The sequence below is a fragment of the Glycine soja genome, chromosome 10 (genome assembly GCF_004193775.1).
Source record: "Glycine soja cultivar W05 chromosome 10, ASM419377v2, whole genome shotgun sequence".
Lineage (NCBI taxonomy): Eukaryota > Viridiplantae > Streptophyta > Magnoliopsida > Fabales > Fabaceae > Glycine > Glycine soja.
Window position 1 is genome coordinate 47434354 of NC_041011.1, and position 17694 is coordinate 47452047.

Below are 17694 nucleotides of genomic sequence, written 5' to 3' on the forward strand. Positions count from 1 at the left end.
AATCTGCTTCATGTTTGTTACTGGTGTTATATATATATATACAACATGGAGGATTTTTGCAGCATTGTTCTTGAGGAATGCTTATGCAGGCGCCATCATTTATGTTGGCCATTATGTTTTGTAGGCTTTATACTTTAGTTGATGGGGTCTCTGGGCTCTTTTGCTTTCTTTGTTCTAGTTTTGCATAAACATTGTATCGGACTTATTATTGCTGGACAGTGGCATTTCTTGGGGTACGGTTAATTTTTTTTTTCTTTCTTTCTTGCTTATGAAATTCTCTCTGTCTATAAAAAAAATCCTTCACATATATATTGAAGTCAGAAACCTTCCCTACATTAAATTAAACATCATTTAACCAAATAGAAAACTTTAACCTTAAAAATGTGAGTAATTCATTATTATTTATTCAGCTAAAACTATTATTTAATCAAATATGAATGCAAAATATATACTTGTCATCTAGACAAAAAGTATAAAATTAAAAAATATATATCAAATAAAAGTAAATTAAAAAAGAAAAAGAAAAAACACTATATATTGATAGTATAAAATAATTTTATATTATCATTCCATCATAAATCATCATTTATTTATTTTTATAAAATTATCTTAAAATTCATATTAATTGTCTTTTTTTACTATGATATTCCGGTGTAGAGTTTTTGGTTCTTAGGAGTAAGGGTATCAACCTGTTGGAATGCTTTTTTCGATCTTCTTACCCTTCCACGTACACCACTTTTGCCTAAAATAATTAAATTAAAATTACTATTTAACCAAAAATATGGTCATCAATGTCTTGCTTTTCTTTTTCTTCTATGATTTTGAATCCTTAAGAAAAATTATAAAGGATAAAGGTGTGAAAAGAAAGTAGGGAGTCGCAAGTTAAGAGTATTTTTGGTACATGACAAGTTAATTAAGTATGTTTGAGAGTGATATTTTAAAAGGGAAAAAAAGAAAAGGAGGATAATTTATTTTATTAAGATAATCATATAATATTTGGATTAATAAACAAAAGATTAAGATTTTAAATTTATGCTAACCTATTATTTTATTTCTTTATTTTTAACAAATAATTTAAATATACTTTTAGTCTCTCCAAATCTTTCAAGTTTCTTTATTTATTTTTTCTTCCATCAAGTTAATTAATTAATCGTTGGGCGTTGACTTGCTCAACATATCAGCAACTGTCACGTAAATTAGTAAGGTGATGATGATGTTTGTCGCATAATTAAATTATTATTATTAAATTATTTGACTGCAGCTGCAAAATTTGAAGTTGCGAAAAACACCAAAATCTCCATTGTGGGAGGTATTTCACCCAAAACACCATTATGAGACAAAGAGAGAACCAGGTTTCATTGAAATCAAACCATATTATATTGAGAGTTGAGACAATCTAAATTAATCTTATAATAATATTAACCGTGGGTATAAATTCTCTTAAAAAAACCGTGGGTATAAATTTGATAATGCATAACAAAAACTATTTTAAAAAATTAGCATCAGCAAAACATCAACATTGTGCAGATAATAATTTGGCACACGCATCCACAGAAAGTCAAAGCTAGCACTGGTTTAGTAATAAACTTTGCGATTTTCAGTAGTTTCCTTAACGATGCATGGTATCTGCTTTTGATTTTGACGTACGTGTTCCAAGTCCTACCCCGGTGTTTGAGTGGTGGCTTTGAAATATTAATTTAATAAATATTTCATTGATAAAAAATAATTTAAATATGCTGCAGACACCTCATCTCATTGTTGATCGCTAAGCCGCATCAATATATTGATTAAAAGTTACATCTACTAGTTAAACATCATAAAATCTATTAACGTACTCAAAATTTTAAAAAAAAAACTAACCGGAACTAAATAAAAAATATTAATAGTGAATGCCTAATATATGTTGTAATTTTGTGACAATTCTTATTGGGTTTATGCTTTTTATTTTTAAACATTTTTCGAATTTCATTTTTAATTCATAAAAAAAGTGACCGGTCTCTTTTTCCCTATATTTTTCTTCTATTAACATTTTCGGTCCCTACGCTACAATCAAATATCATTATTCGATCAGTGATAATGAACGACCACAATAACATTAACACGAGTTTAAAAAAATCAATTATCATGCAATTTTTTTTTTATTTTTTTTCTTATTTAATTTCTTCATTCTCTGTTTCATTGAAGTCAAATATTCCTAAAATCTAGCTAGGTAAAAAATATCCCTAAAGTCTATTTCATTTCTCTCTTATTTTATCTATCCTATTTCTCTCTTCTTCTTTTTTTTTTGCATTTTCATCCGCTTATTTTATTTTATTTTTTTATATCAAATATACTGTAAATTTGATTCATAATCAAATAAAAAAGGAAAATTTGACCCAGAAAAAAAAATAATCTCTCTCGTAATATACACTGTGGATTAACAAATGAATGTGACAGATAGGGGTAGGTCTCTCTTTGATCAACCAGCTGACTTATGATTAAAAAATAATACCTAATTATCATTACAGTAACTCAACTGGGGAAGAAAAATATATATATCCTGTGAATGGTACAAAATTACAATGCAACTTCCTTAATTGTAAAAGTTATAAATATATTAGCGTTGTCATGCATATAGACAACTTTGAAATTAAAATATACATCAAAATAGCAAACGTTAATCTCAGTACCAAATGGACGTTATTCCATGCAATTTCGTGGAAATTAAGTGTTATGAAGGAAAAGTCAGCGCTCTTATTTTATAGCAAAAATCACCGAAGGTTTCTCCAATGAACTATATATCAACCCTTGCAGTTGCTCTGTCATGCATGTAGACCAATTCTGTATATAGAGTCATAGACGACTTTGAAATTAAAAGACATAATTTCTAATAAACGTGTAGGAGTTATATATATCACTTTCTTGAGTATCAAAAGTCATGGTTTTATTCAGATGAAACATGGGATATTCAGGAAAATTACCGCCTTTTGCAACCCAATTAATAAACCAAAGCTTCACCAAAGTAGTCTTTATGTTTTTCATTAGTTCTCATTCCAAAGTTTTAAACTAAATTTCAGCTCGCTTGTCTCAACGTCAAAATAATCACAAATTGGTTTCTGATTTTACAGAATGACATATACGTCTTTTTCTGTGTAAAAGCATCAAGAAAAATTAAATTAAATGCAAATGAGTGACTTTTTGTAAGGTTGGAGGATAATGGAAGATTTTTAAAAATTAGGAACTAAAATATCCAACCCATACAATTTTGAGACAAATTAGGAGTCTACTCTTTAAACCCTACTACATGTGCACTGCATGTGCCCTTGCACCCCATCACGAACACCATTGGAATTAATTTTTACGAAGTCCACATTTATATATGGACGACTTAGTTGAATACAAGAGTATAAATACTTGTAGTGGATTCTATCTATACCTTCCCATCATCAACACATCTTCTTGCGTTATCAATGCGTGCCTCTCCGCGAGGCAAGCTTCGCAGACGGAGTGTCCACATGATAAGACACGAGGAATTGCGTCGCGCTCGTCGAAGGATTGAAGAAATACCGGGCACTCCGGCGACTCCATCGCCGGCGGTGATAACCAGAGCAAGTAACTAAGGTCGAGGCAACACCCAAACAAATGACTCTCAAACGGCGTCGTTTGTTAAGCAGAGGAAGAGAGAGAGAGAGTGAGGGGATTGAAGGGTACTGAAGCCAGGGAAGAAGTGGGTCCTTGTCACATGGATGCTTGCATACATAAAGACTTGTGATAGACATATGACATATGACCAAAGAAAAAATTAAACTTTAACGATAAAACCTTAGTTGTATAACATATATAAAGACTATTTTTTACATTTATTAAGATAGAGATTATTTTTTATATTTCAATAAAATAAAGACTAATTTACAAAACTCTTAAGAACCAAAATGTTTACTCACTCTTCAATTATTTGTCAAAAGAAGAAATGAAATAGTTATTTTTTGTGTCCTAGTGTCTGAGAGAGAATACATCAGCATTGCTTTTGAATTGGAAAATAAAACCCACGAATTCTACCGGATTTTGTGACCTTCTTGATGTGCCGAGGAAATTATACTCGGGGTATTTGCAATTCGAGGTGGATGAATTTTGACGAAAAGTAAAAACATTCAATTTAATCATAAAAAAATATTGCCGTTTAAATCGGATTGGTTATTTCGATTTTTATCTTGTTTTTTTTTTTTTTTTTTTTTTTTTTTATAGCGACAACAGTACTTTATTGACAATCAACCAACATATGAATTTTCATTAATTAAAATAAGAAGAAAGTCCCAAACCAATTCATAAAAAAATTGACTTTTTTATAATATTTAAGAGACCTTTTTTCCCGTCTAGACCGGCTTGAACCCAAGATTTTTCTGTTAAATAGAAAATAATCTTACATCAATTAATTCATGGATTTGATGGATTTTTAATTATTATTATTATTATTATTATTATATAAGAGACTACACTTATTAAATAAAAGGTCAAATACATAGTAAATAAAAATTCATTTTCATAATAAAACTGTCTGATGTAAATTCATAATTTTACAGGACCATTTCGGGAAAGTTCTAATGTTCTATCGTGACTCCTGTAGATATATTAATGAAATAGGTGGATCACAATTCGGAATTTGAAATACAGATGCACCAGGGGATATTCAGGAAATTTCCCATATTTTTCAACCCAATAAATAAAAAAACTTTTCTAAATTAATCTTTGTTTTTTTTAATCAGTCCCCAAGTATTAAGTTAATGATTTTACTACGTAAATAATTAATGTATTGATATTAAAATTAAATTATTTGAATATTATTCAAGTTTAATATTTAAAGAAAAGAACTCAGGAAAGATTTTACTTACCTTTTCTTTGAATTTCAAATTAGTCAAAATCTTTTCTTTTTCCTGAGAATGATTAAGACAAAAAAAAATGTATTTTTTGTCTTTTGATGATAGAGCAGTTTCTATGTCACAAATCTTGATCTCAAAATAATCAAGTTTTCATTAAGCAATGACTTTACAAAATTACATTTATGATTTTTTTTGTTTTTATGTAAAATGACAATAAAATATAAAACAAAATAGACTAAAGTTGAACGACTTTTTGTAAAGCAGATTAGGAATAGACTAAAGATGGTCCTTGTACTTTCACATTTGAGAAAATTTTAACTTAAATTAAAAAATATAAGTTGATTGTCAGTTTTAAAGAGCTCCTTTTAAATTAAAATTGTTTGATAATTTAAAAAAGTAATTTTATTTAGAACTAATTACCTCTTTGGCAATGATGGAGAGAATCAATTTTATCACACGGTGAACCTCAATTAAAAATATGAAGAATAAAATTGCACAAACAGGGATCAAAATTATATCTGAGTTTTTTACGAACACCATTGGAACTAATTTTTACGAAGTCCACGTTTATATATGGAAGACTTAGTTGAATACAAGAATATAAATACTTGTAGTGGATTCTATCTATACCTTCCCATCATCAACACATCTTCTTGCGTTATCATGGGTGCCTCTCCACTGGGTATTAAACCCCTTTTACTTTGCTTATTATTATGTGCATTCACGTTAAACTTTGTCATGTGTAGCAGTTTGAAGATTCATTGCAACGAGAAGGACATGAACACACTCCTACGCTTCAAAAAAGGAGTCAGAGATCCTTCAGGCATGCTCTCCTCATGGCTCCCAAAATTAGATTGTTGTCGATGGACAGGAGTCAAGTGTGATAATATCACTGGCAGAGTTACACAGCTTAATCTCCCATGTCACACAACTCAACCTGAAGTTGTTGCTTATCAAGAGAAAGACGACAAATCACACTGCCTAACAGGTGAATTCAGCCTTACCTTGCTGGAACTAGAATTTTTGAGCTACTTGGATTTCAGCAACAATGACTTCAAGTCTATCCAATACAGTTCAATGGGTAACCACAAATGTGATGACTTGTCAAGAGGTAACCTTCCCCATCTGTGTGGAAACTCCACCAACCTCCATTATCTTGATTTGTCACATAATTATGATCTGCTTGTCTATAATCTCCATTGGGTTTCCCGTCTTTCCTCATTGAAATATCTTAACCTTGGAGGTGTTCGCCTTCCCAAGGAAATTGATTGGCTTCAATCAGTCACCATGCTCCCTTCTCTTTTAGAGTTGACCTTGGAGAATTGTCAACTTGAAAACATCTATCCATTTCTTCAGTATGCTAATTTTACTTCACTTCAAGTTTTAAATCTAGCTGGCAATGATTTTGTATCTGAGTTGCCTAGTTGGTTATTCAATCTTAGTTGTGACATCTCTCATATCGACCTTAGCCAAAATCGCATAAATAGCCAACTCCCTGAAAGATTTCCAAATTTTAGAAGTATTCAAACCTTGTTTTTATCTGATAATTATCTCAAAGGACCTATTCCAAATTGGCTTGGACAACTTGAAGAACTAAAAGAACTTGATCTTTCTCATAATTCTTTTTCTGGTCCAATCCCAGAAGGCTTGGGAAATCTATCATCCTTGATTAATTTGATACTTGAGTCAAATGAGTTGAAGGGAAATCTTCCAGACAATCTCGGGCATCTCTTCAACTTGGAAACACTTGCAGTTTCAAAAAATTCCTTGACTGGAATTGTGTCTGAAAGAAATTTACGTTCATTAACAAATTTGAAGAGCTTTTCCATGGGTTCACCTTCTCTGGTCTATGATTTTGATCCTGAATGGGTCCCTCCTTTTCAACTTGTAAGTATTTCATTGGGCTATGTGAGAGACAAACTTCCGGCATGGCTATTCACACAGAGTTCTCTAACTGATCTAAAGATTTTAGACTCAACTGCTTCATTTGAACCTCTTGACAAGTTTTGGAACTTTGCTACTCAACTTGAATATTTCGTTTTGGTAAACAGCACAATCAATGGAGACATATCAAATGTGTTGCTAAGCTCAAAATTGGTTTGGTTAGATTCCAATAATTTAAGAGGTGGCATGCCTCGTATATCACCAGAAGTGCGTGTTTTGCGTATATATAATAACTCATTGTCTGGATCTATTTCTCCTCTCTTGTGTGACAGCATGAAAAATAAAAGCAATTTAGTGCATTTGGACATGGGTTATAACCATTTAACGGGAGAACTCACAGATTGTTGGAATGATTGGAAATCGTTGGTTCATATTGATTTAGGTTACAACAACCTAACAGGCAAGATTCCTCACTCAATGGGCTCCTTGTCTAATCTTCGTTTTCTGTATCTGGAAAGCAACAAGTTCTTTGGAGAGGTACCTTTTTCACTAAATAACTGCAAGAATCTTTGGATACTTGATCTTGGTCACAATAATCTTTCTGGAGTTATACCAAACTGGTTGGGTCAGAGTGTGAGAGGTCTTAAATTGAGATCCAATCAATTCAGTGGCAACATTCCCACACAGCTATGCCAACTTGGTTCCTTAATGGTGATGGATTTTGCAAGCAATAGATTATCAGGACCAATACCTAATTGCTTACATAACTTCACAGCCATGCTTTTTAGTAATGCTTCAACTTATAAAGTTGGCTTTACTGTTCAATCACCAGATTTCTCGGTAAGCATTGCATGTGGTATAAGGATGTTTATAAAAGGCAAAGAATTAAATCGTGTTTATTTGATGAATGACATTGATCTCTCGAATAACAACTTGTCTGGAAGTGTGCCTTTGGAGATTTATATGCTGACTGGATTACAATCCTTGAATTTGTCCCATAATCAATTAATGGGAACAATACCACAAGAGATAGGCAACTTGAAACAATTGGAGGCCATTGATCTCTCAAGAAATCAATTCTCGGGAGAAATTCCTGTGTCCTTGTCTGCCTTGCATTACCTTTCAGTCTTGAATTTGTCGTTCAACAATTTAATGGGCAAAATCCCATCAGGGACCCAACTTGGTTCAACAGACCTTAGCTATATTGGCAATTCTGACCTCTGTGGACCTCCGCTTACAAAGATATGCCCACAAGATGAAAAATCTCACAATATTACAAAACCCGTGAGAGAAGAAGATGATGATGATGATAAATCTGAAGTATATTCCTGGTTCTACATGGGCATGGGAATTGGATTTGCTGTGGGATTTTGGGGAGTTTTTGGCACCATTTTGCTCAACAGGAGATGTAGACTTGTTTATTTTAGATTTCTGCACCGAGTGTGCGACTTTGTGATTCGAAAGATGATCTCCATCTACTGAAATCTAAGAAATTGCAAATGTGGTACGTAAACCATCAACTTTTATACTTAATATATATATATATATATATATATATATATATATATATATATATATATATAATATCATTTAAAATATCAGTAAATATAAATAAATTTACAATATTAGATTTCGTGCATACAAATGTTTGGATTATTTGAAATTTATCCTCACATGTATACAAATTGAGCCTGAGATAGAAATTTGTGAGTTATATTCAAACTCAAAAATAAATAACTCGTTATTTATGCTTATATATATATATATATATATATATATATATATATATATATATATATATATATATATATATATATATATATATATACTGATTCTGTGTATACGTACTGCAAGTCCTTGATGTCCATGCTTCGACAAGTTACTTCACACAGAGCTTATTGCAAGAGGCTGCGAGATTCATGTGGTGTTCAAGATATATAAATAAAAAATGTGACTATAAATCTAGGTTTTTATATGAAGCTACTTAGCCTATTGCAAACGTTTTAATTTGTTCCATGGTATTTGTGTTGTGTGAAGTAATGTTTCTTCCCAATATATTGTGTAAAATGAGATTAATGCCTTTATATTGTCAGTGTAAAAGTGCTTTAAAAAGTTTGAAATGTTTTTTCATAATATTGTGTAAAATATATTTGAACATGCTTTTAGAATATTAAAAAAAAGTTTAAATGGTTGTTCTCTATTTCTTTTTGCTTTTTATTTTTTCTTTCATTGGGTAACATGATTGTTTAGTAACAACTTTAAAATAAAATAGTCTTAAGAGGTTGATTGGGTAAAGTAAAATAGGATTTCACATTTGACATGTTGAAAAGTTGAACTCTCAATCGGTTGTTTAGGTGGAAAAAAATATAAATCTTTTATAGATACATTTTGAATTCACAAAGCCAATTCCTTGTCTTGAATTAGACATCATTTTCTTACCTAAAATGGTGTATTTAATTGGGATTTTAAAAGATTTTTTTCACATAAAAAAGTCTTGAAGATTTTTAAAAAAATTTAATTTGCCGGAATTTAATGACTTTTATAATTCTCTTAAAGACTAGAATTTTGTAATTTAAGTTTTAATAGATTTATAAATTAAGAATTCATAAAATTTAAACAGATTTTATAGATTTAAAAGATTTTAGAGGACTCTAAGGATTTTAAGATGACCAAATATTTATAAACTAAGAATCATGAATTCTGTCTTCATATTTGTAAATTAACAGAAAACAGTAATTCACATAAATTTATAATAAACATACATATGTAACCCTCCAAAAGTCAAACAAAAAAATGTTATACCCAAGCTATATAGCAAACACACACTTGTCCCCAATTTCGACTCCCTAATATATACCTGTATCCGTCTCGGAAACTCAACAAGTTAAAATTTGTTACTCCCGTACCCATCATATATTGGGTATTCCAGTCCCTGGTTCAAATTTATAAAAAAAAATTGAAATTTTGATTAAAAAAATTTATTATTACACATTTATTTTTAACTACTTGTATTTGCAGCGCATTTGTTTACAAAAATCATCAAGAAAAAAATCTTAAAATATGTAATAATTATAAAAAGAATTAACAAGTAACTAATAAAATTTTAATAATTTCATTATCGGCGCGAGTACAAGAATGGGTATGGGGTGGATAGTGACGTCCCTGTCCTCGATCCTGACCCCGATTAAAAAAGTCGGATAATCTCTGAATTTGAATCCGTATCCGATCAACTCGAATATTTTTTGTCAAAATCGGGATAAGTTTGGACAGATACCCATGGGTACTTATTTCATTGTCATGCCTAATTGATATATTTAGCCAAATGAAAAAAAATACTTCTTCCTGTATTGCATCAACATACAAGTTTGGTTAATTAGAAATAAAGGGATGGATTTTTTTTGGCATTAATAGCTATGAATTTGGCTTGGGTTAATATTGACATTGACACAAGTTTCTAACAATAATTATATATATTCACAGTTGAAATGAATTAGTGCTTATAGAAATTAAAAAAATATTATTGCCCATAAATAATAATCAGAAATTAAAAAAAAAAACTATTACCTTAACAATGTCACTGAAGATAATTATTATGTAAATTAGTGCTTATAGAATATTGGTTAAAAAAATGGGAAAATAATTATTATGTAAATTATAAGAGAGCATAAAAAAGTCTGGGATGAGAAAAAAATCTCACGAGATTGGATGAAATCGTTTCGTGGGTTTGATATTTATAGGAATAGCTAAAAAGTTACATTAAATCCATCAAAAATATAATTAATTGAAATTTTAATAATTTTAAATACTAAATGATTTTTTTAAGCGATAAAAAATCTCAATTGAACATTATCGTATTTCATTTCCCTCTAAAACGAATCCTAATGGTCTTAATTGAATACCACATAATTTTTTTTATCTTTTAAACATTTTGATTAAAGACCATAAGACTTTTTTACATAAAAAAATATTTTAAAATTTGTTAATATTCTGATTGAATACACCTTCTAAATTCTAGGTAGCAAAGAAAACTTTAACCTATAAAATTAATGTGAGACATTCATTATTCGGTTCAAAGTTGAAATTATTATTTAACCAAATATATGGTCATCAGCTTAAACTAAACCAACTAGATCAACTCCAAGTTGGTTCATATGACAAAAAGGAACTTTTTAAATATTCATTAATCCAAAAAATATATAAGCTATTTGGACAAATAGAATAAAAAAATTGAGAGTTCAAGTCATTTTGCGCGAGTATGGAATTTGTTAACTCGAGACCAAACCAATTGCTTTTAGATTGAAACCTTTCTTACCCAACTACCCGAATCAAACCATTTTTGAGTTGACTGGTTTGAGATTACGAGTCATGCAAATTCCTACTTTTTTATGTGCAAACAAATTCAATAATATGCTTCAATTTTTATTATTGTATTGTACATGGTATGTAAAACAGTAGATTAAAAATTATTTGGATTTTGTTTAAATGAAAAGATTAAATAAAAGAAAAAGTTAAAAAGTAGAATAAAATATAAGACATTAAAAATTTCATTTTAAAGAATCTTAAAAAATAAATCATTTAATGAGAAATTGCTTTTAATGATTGATTTATATTGTACTTATCTAAATTCGAAAGGAAAAAAAATGAGTATTAATAAAAATAATTTTCTGATAGACAACTAAGAACTAAATTTACGTATGAAATATGAGACCAAATTGACTAGTGACAGTCAATTTTATTAGATTGAAGTTTTTACTCAAAAACAAGTATAAATTAGACATCCAAGCCCATTGCATAAATACGTTTATCCTTCCTGCAGACTCAAAAACATACTGACAGTATAAGATCAGTTGGTAACTTTTATCTATCAATCAGTCAATCTAGAGAGAGTATACTACAACATAAAATCCAATGAAGTCTCAAGAAAAAATGATGAAAAACTCCCAAGATACAATGTGGTGCTATGATAAAGATGTTACTCGGACAGAGTTATCAGCTGATCCAGTCAAGAAAATGGGCAGGGTCGGATGCCAATCCACAGCAGTAATAGGAGCACCGTGCGGAAGTGTTCTCCATCCACTCAAATGACCATGAACCTGACACAAGACAACCAGACACAACAATTCCAGATAACTAACAAGATAACCGGAAATATTCAAAGCCAAAATTTACTGGGTGTAACAAGTCAAACCAATGTATGGATAATTATATAATTATAATCCCTTAAAGGCAATGGTCTAATCACAATTCACCACGAATCATCAACCTGGTATATGGGTGCTCTAAATGAACTGGATGTTACCAAGAGTCTCCTCCCATTTGCATCTAATGCCATCTCATGTCTGCAATATTTTGAATCATTGAAGGGGTAACAGAACCTATGGAAGGCAAAAAAAAGGTCATGCTGTGAATTATTTCTTCAAACAAGTATAAAACCAAGGATAGGAGGAACCGGGATAAAAATGCTTTAGAAAGCAAGCCAAAATACTCTAAATAAAATATTTACACTTATAATATTGGGACCCCACATCGACTAAAAAAAATATGGCCAATATAGTCATTATAAGACTCGGACAATCCTAACCTTCCAAGCCAATTTTATATTAGAGTTGTTAGACCCAAAGCCCAAATTGTAATTAGGATGTTATAATTCTGTATTAGGAAGTTATCTAGGATTAGGCATTTATATGTTGCATGATAGTTATATATAGGTTGTGTGACTAATTTGTAGAAGGCAATTAAGATGTTAGATTGGAATTTCTGGTATTTTGAAAGAGGAAATTCCTTGTTAGGGAGAAACCCTGTCTTTGTTGAAGTTTGTACTAAAATCTGGCCTAAAAAACCAGATTATTTCTATAATTTATTCATAAATAATGAAGTCTGTTTACTTCTTGAGTCTGATATGACAATCCTTTATTTCATGCATCAAATTTTCCTGCATTTGGCTAATAAAAACTATTTTGAGCCGCACAAAAGAAAAAAGAAACAGTGTACATCTAAGTGTAAGGTGTCAAACTAGAAATATACCTACTAGAGTCTCTCGACCACAGGATTTGACCTTGATTTTGCAAACTCCACTCAAAAATCTGACAACAAAGAATAAATTAATATAAGTGTACAACCCATTTCACAAGCTGGAATAACATTAAATTTATAATACTTGCCTTCCCATCAGAGCCCAGGCTAAAAATGCTAGTCTCATCTGGTCCAAACAGAATAGAACTGATGGAAGAATCATGTGCTGGCCAGCCAGTGATTTGTAGACCAGCAGACATGTCTTCGACTAGTTAAGGATGACATGATTGTCAAATCATGTGGCCACTGCTAGAACATTCTAAATACATTTATCTTTAAAAAAAATGCACCATTTTATTTCACTGAATAACCGACCCCAATAATCAGAGAATAACCAGGTCCAATAATAAGGAACCTCTAGAGTATAGAAAGCACAAGAAATCCCAGTAAATTGGCAACTCCAGCAAGGGAAGATATAACTTAATAAATGCAACCAATTGTTGAAATTGTGGGGATTTAAGTGTGATGGATATTATTGATAAATAATTAGAAACTAAAGAATTAAGAGAAATTAGAAAGAAATCAAATAACAATAGAAATATGGAAATATGACAATCAAATCAAATGTAATCGGAAATATGTTTAACAGCAACAAAATTACATTATATTTCACTTCACATATTAATCACTAAGTATATCAAACCAAGGAAACAATCAAATGAATAAAATTAAGGATACCAAACATGTGAATCATTCCATCAACGGCAGAAGCTGCCAAAATCTTTCCATTGTGATTAAAGCATAGAGAAGTAATTGCTGGTGGATCTTCTCCAAGAGGAAGGACTGTCTTTATGAAATCCAAAATTAAAAATAGCCATAAAACAATATAAACATAAAACATTTTATACAAAGAAGCACATACCATGGCTTTCCATGTCTTCATGTTCCACACAGTAAGTGAAGCAAAACCCAGGTTGTCAATATAGTTAGAACCAGCCCTATAAAGAAAGTAAGGTCCTCATATTCCTTGATAACATAATATTAACAAAAAATGAACAGTGAAGAACAGAAAGAATGTACATTGAAAGCATAATAAAAGGCAGGATACCCTGACTAATGATATTTAACCATAGTTCATCCTTATGTCCGAAATCAAAACAGCAAAACATACATATCATAGTAAGACTAACATTTTATTAAAAGTTACAACAGAGGATCAAATCAATAAATTAAATTACTAGTTCAACAAAGAATTCAATATTTAGAAATTTAACAAATACCCTCCAGATGCTGCTGCAGACACAAAAATAGGTTCCACAGGACTGCACTTTATGTCCAATACACTGTAAAACCACAAGTAGGATAGTTAAAAAGGCAATACACAGAAACCTGGAAAATATACAAGGTTTAAATATGTTTCTGCGAATATAGCCATTTTTGTTTTTAGTCCTTGCAATTATTTTATTTTTGATCCCTACAATATTCACCATCACTTGTTTTGGTCACTGCCATAACAGTAGAGACTAAAAACAAAAACCTTTATATTTTATTGGGACCTAAAAGTAGGGACTAAAAACAAAAACTGCTATCTTTGTAGGAACCATAAAAAAAAATTGTTATATTTTGCAGGGACATAAAACTAAAACAGATATATTTGCAAAGATGTAAAACATGTTAACAGCAAGTTCACGACAGGGACCAAAAACAACAAACATTGCAAGTTATAAAAAAATTATAGGGACTAAAAACAAAAACTACTATATTTGCAGGGACCTTCAACATATTTAGGCCAATATATAATTAGGAAATACCTTGGAAATGCTTCGGTTGTGTTGAGGTCACAGACAACTCTCTTTGCATCCACATTCCATGCCTTAATGCACCCATCGGATGTACCTATAAGAAGCTTTTTATCAAGAGGAACAACTTAATAATTTAATTTCATAATCTCATCTCATAATCATTACAACTGAATAAATTCAATCACCATGAGAAATCAATTCACATACCAAGCGGTCTGATTTACATTCCCAGTCAAGTGACAAAATTTCAGTGCCACAATATATGGTTGCATTTCTAGACACTGGAGTTGATGTATCATATGTCCATATCCTTCATTAAAACATGCAGAGCAAACAAAGGCAAAATTGCTTGAGAGATTTCATATAAAGGTTAAAAAGAAGCATTAATGATGCAAAACATATAAAGGGGAATTTGAAAAGAAAAATGTATTGGAGTGCATTAAGCTTTATTTCTTTTTTTTCTTTATTTAATTGTGTAAAATTGTATGTTAACTTGATGCTTGCTCTAAGTATATCTACACACAAGGGATCTAAATAGTGGCAAATGAGTACATGCTACAGCCAAGTAATTGAGACTAATAATTACATGAAAGCTATTCTATTTTGCCACTAAAGTGATACTTCACATCAACTCCCAAAAAGGATACCTGACAGTTCCATCCAGAGAAGCACTGGCAATATTGTTTCCAGATGCAGAGAAGCAACACCGACTGATTGGACCGGTGTGCCCCAAAAATGTCTCCTAGAAACCAGTAATTTATTATTCACACAAATTCCAATTAAACTTATACACTCTGGTAAGGAAAATGAAAATGCAGAAGGGAGGAGGGGCATAAAAAGGCTACATAGGCAATGTTACCTGGTACTCTACTTTCACCTCAGCAAAATCTTCTTCCCCAAAAACTTCCCCATTGTTGTCTGCCACAAAATTGATTGTTAATTATTTATTTCCAAAATACAATCGAAGATTACTGAAACATTTACATAGTGTTTGTTTGGGGGCAAATAGAGGGGAAAGGAGGGGAGGGGAAGAATTTTTACATACTTTTGTTGTTTGGTTCAATTTTTAAGAGGGGAGGGGACGAGAATGGAGAGGAGCAAAAGTAATGACTCAAATATCCTTAAGTAATTTTGTGATTATCTTTAGGATGCATACGAGAGTCATATTGCCAGAGAATATCATTTATTTCTCAGAACTTCAGACATCTGACATTATTTGCTCCTAACTTCTCCCTGCACTTCAATGACTAGTTAACTAGTTATCTTTTTAGAACAATAATTTATCATTTTGAAAATGTCCACATACGAATTTGAACAAGTCTATCCATGCAAAACAGCCATCAACTTGCTTAAAATACAATGACCAGACAATTAATTAACATCACTTGACAAGGAGGGTGAGCAGCATTGAAGTATATCTCTGTCTGCCTCTAATGGAACTGTCATGACCTTTTAGAGTGGCATTGTCAGCTCTGCCATTTCTCATACGGTCATTCGATAGAAAAGTAGTAGAATCATTGCCAGATGTGGAGCCAATCAACTCCGAACGAATATTCCCCAGTCCACCCGCAACTGAATCTTGGCTAATCTCTGTTTGACCTACTTGTGGAATGCCAGTTGGAAAAAGCTCTGAAGAATCTTTCGACACACGAGCAGTTTCTTCACGCAAATTGCTCGATGAACCAGTACTCCCCCCTTCCATACTTCAATCCAAATTAATCAGAACACCAAGCATGTCCAAAAGATGCTAAACCACTGAATAAACCAACACGTGCTTACCTTCTAAATTGGCGTAACTGTGCCTCTTTCTCATCAAGCAAAGCTTGAAGTTGTGACAACTTAAGATTTAAATGTACGATATCTCGTTTGAGTAGGTTAGTAGCATTCATCTCTGAACTGACCTTCAGTAGCGCAGGCAGACGTGATACAACAATATTAAGGCTAAACGAAACAAGTTGCGAAAGAAATCACCAACATTTTTTGAATTACTCAAAAAACAATATATGGAATCAAACACAGTGAAGGATATGAGTCGCATTGAAGACCTCGCTGAAGAAGTTTCTAGAAGAAAGATGCAAAGCCTGATACCACTCCTTGGAGAAAAAAACTCGAAACTCGGGATCCAAGTGCGGGTTTTTCTTATAAGGAATCGCTGCAACACAACAGAAAAACAAAATCTCAATATCTCATCATTTCACCGTTAAGAAACAAAAAAAAAAAAAAAACCGACGATAAGAGAAGCAAAACGCACCGAACCAGTGAGTCCAATCTTGCGAGCTCTGCAGCAATTCGGCACCGTAGAGCGCGAAGAAGTCGACGACTTTGTCATTGCGGTTGCACTGGACGGCGTGGACGACGTAGAAGCGCAGAAGAGAAGTCTCCAACTTAGAGAGCGTGGAGAGGAGCGGCGAGTCGGAGGAGGAAGAGAGGTAGTGCTTGAAGAAACCGAGGAGCGCGAGGAGGCTATCGGCGTGGAACTTGGGGACGTAGAGGGAGAAGATTAGGTCGAGGATCTTGTCGACTTCGAATCCCTTTCCGATGTCGGTGCGCAATTCGGCATCGTAGGATTCGAGGGTGTTGGTGAAGCCACGGAACACCAGGAACTCCCTCACTAGCTCCTCCGCGTGCTGCATCTTCTTCTCCATCGTGCGATACACGGCGTCGTATCGGGATTGATGCTAAATTGCGCCGGTGGGGGTTTGTGTTTGGTTTGAAGAGTGGTTAGTTAGCACCCAACTCATGCATCCACCTGCCTCGTCTCCCTTCTTCTTCGATGGTGACTGTGATTCTGAAGCTATCTGGAATTTACATACGGTGTCGACTGTCGACGACGGAGGCTGAACCGGTTCACTGTTCCCGTTAAAAATTAAATACTCTTTTTTCTTGCTAATAATTTAAAAAATTATCTAATTTTCTTTACTAAAAATTTAAGGGTACACCCTATTATTTTTTAACATTTTATTAGCATCTTCATATTATATCATATGTGCATAAAATATATATTTTTCTTCCAACGATTTATTTTATATTCGAATCAAATAAAAAAATCACTTAGTTAAGAGATATCTTGAATAGCACTTATGTAACTGTTGTTGGTTCTTGATATCTTGAATAGCACACTTGAACCTTGTGGCCTCTTA

General features: G+C 32.1%; 2 protein-coding genes across 3 annotated transcripts; one reads left to right on the top strand and one right to left on the bottom strand.

Annotated features, from left to right (window-relative positions):
- Nucleotides 1-5594: 5594 nt before the first annotated feature.
- Nucleotides 5595-8222, top strand: LOC114371819 (receptor-like protein EIX2). The gene has a single exon (XM_028329146.1). The coding sequence runs from the start codon at nt 5595-5597 to the stop codon at nt 8220-8222; it is 2628 nt and encodes an 875-aa protein (XP_028184947.1).
- Nucleotides 8223-11506: 3284 nt separating this feature from the next.
- Nucleotides 11507-17488, bottom strand: LOC114372494 (WD repeat-containing protein 91 homolog). Of its 2 annotated transcripts, XM_028330070.1 has the most exons (15): nt 16806-17481; nt 16584-16706; nt 16334-16475; nt 16004-16257; nt 15414-15472; nt 15202-15296; nt 14762-14864; nt 14564-14658; nt 14033-14095; nt 13675-13750; nt 13491-13599; nt 12902-13014; nt 12765-12823; nt 12004-12115; nt 11507-11833 (listed from the first exon to the last, which is right to left on the bottom strand). In XM_028330070.1, the coding sequence occupies exons 1-15, from the start codon at nt 17197-17199 to the stop codon at nt 11699-11701; spliced, it is 1932 nt and encodes a 643-aa protein (XP_028185871.1). In that variant the 5' UTR covers nt 17200-17481; the 3' UTR covers nt 11507-11698. The 2 variants fall into 2 exon arrangements, with proteins under 2 accessions (XP_028185871.1, XP_028185873.1); XM_028330072.1 differs by lacking the exons at nt 11507-11833; nt 12004-12115; nt 12765-12823 and having other exon boundaries at nt 12897-13014; nt 13491-13595; nt 16806-17488.
- Nucleotides 17489-17694: the final 206 nt, after the last annotated feature.

Excerpts from the sequence above, each read along its gene's own strand:
- LOC114371819 (XM_028329146.1), top strand. The coding sequence starts at position 5,595 with ATGTGTAGCAGTTTGAAGATTCATTGCAACGAGAAGGACATGAACACA.
- LOC114372494 (XM_028330070.1), bottom strand. The coding sequence starts at position 17,199 with ATGGAGAAGAAGATGCAGCACGCGGAGGAGCTAGTGAGGGAGTTCCTG. Across the intron at positions 14,659-14,761 it reads AATGTAAATCAGACCGCTTG|CTTCTTATAGGTACATCCGA; the intron begins GTATGTGAATTG and ends CTTGATAAAAAG. Across the intron at positions 12,824-12,901 it reads GCCTGGGCTCTGATGGGAAG|ATTTTTGAGTGGAGTTTGCA; the intron begins GCAAGTATTATA and ends CTTTGTTGTCAG.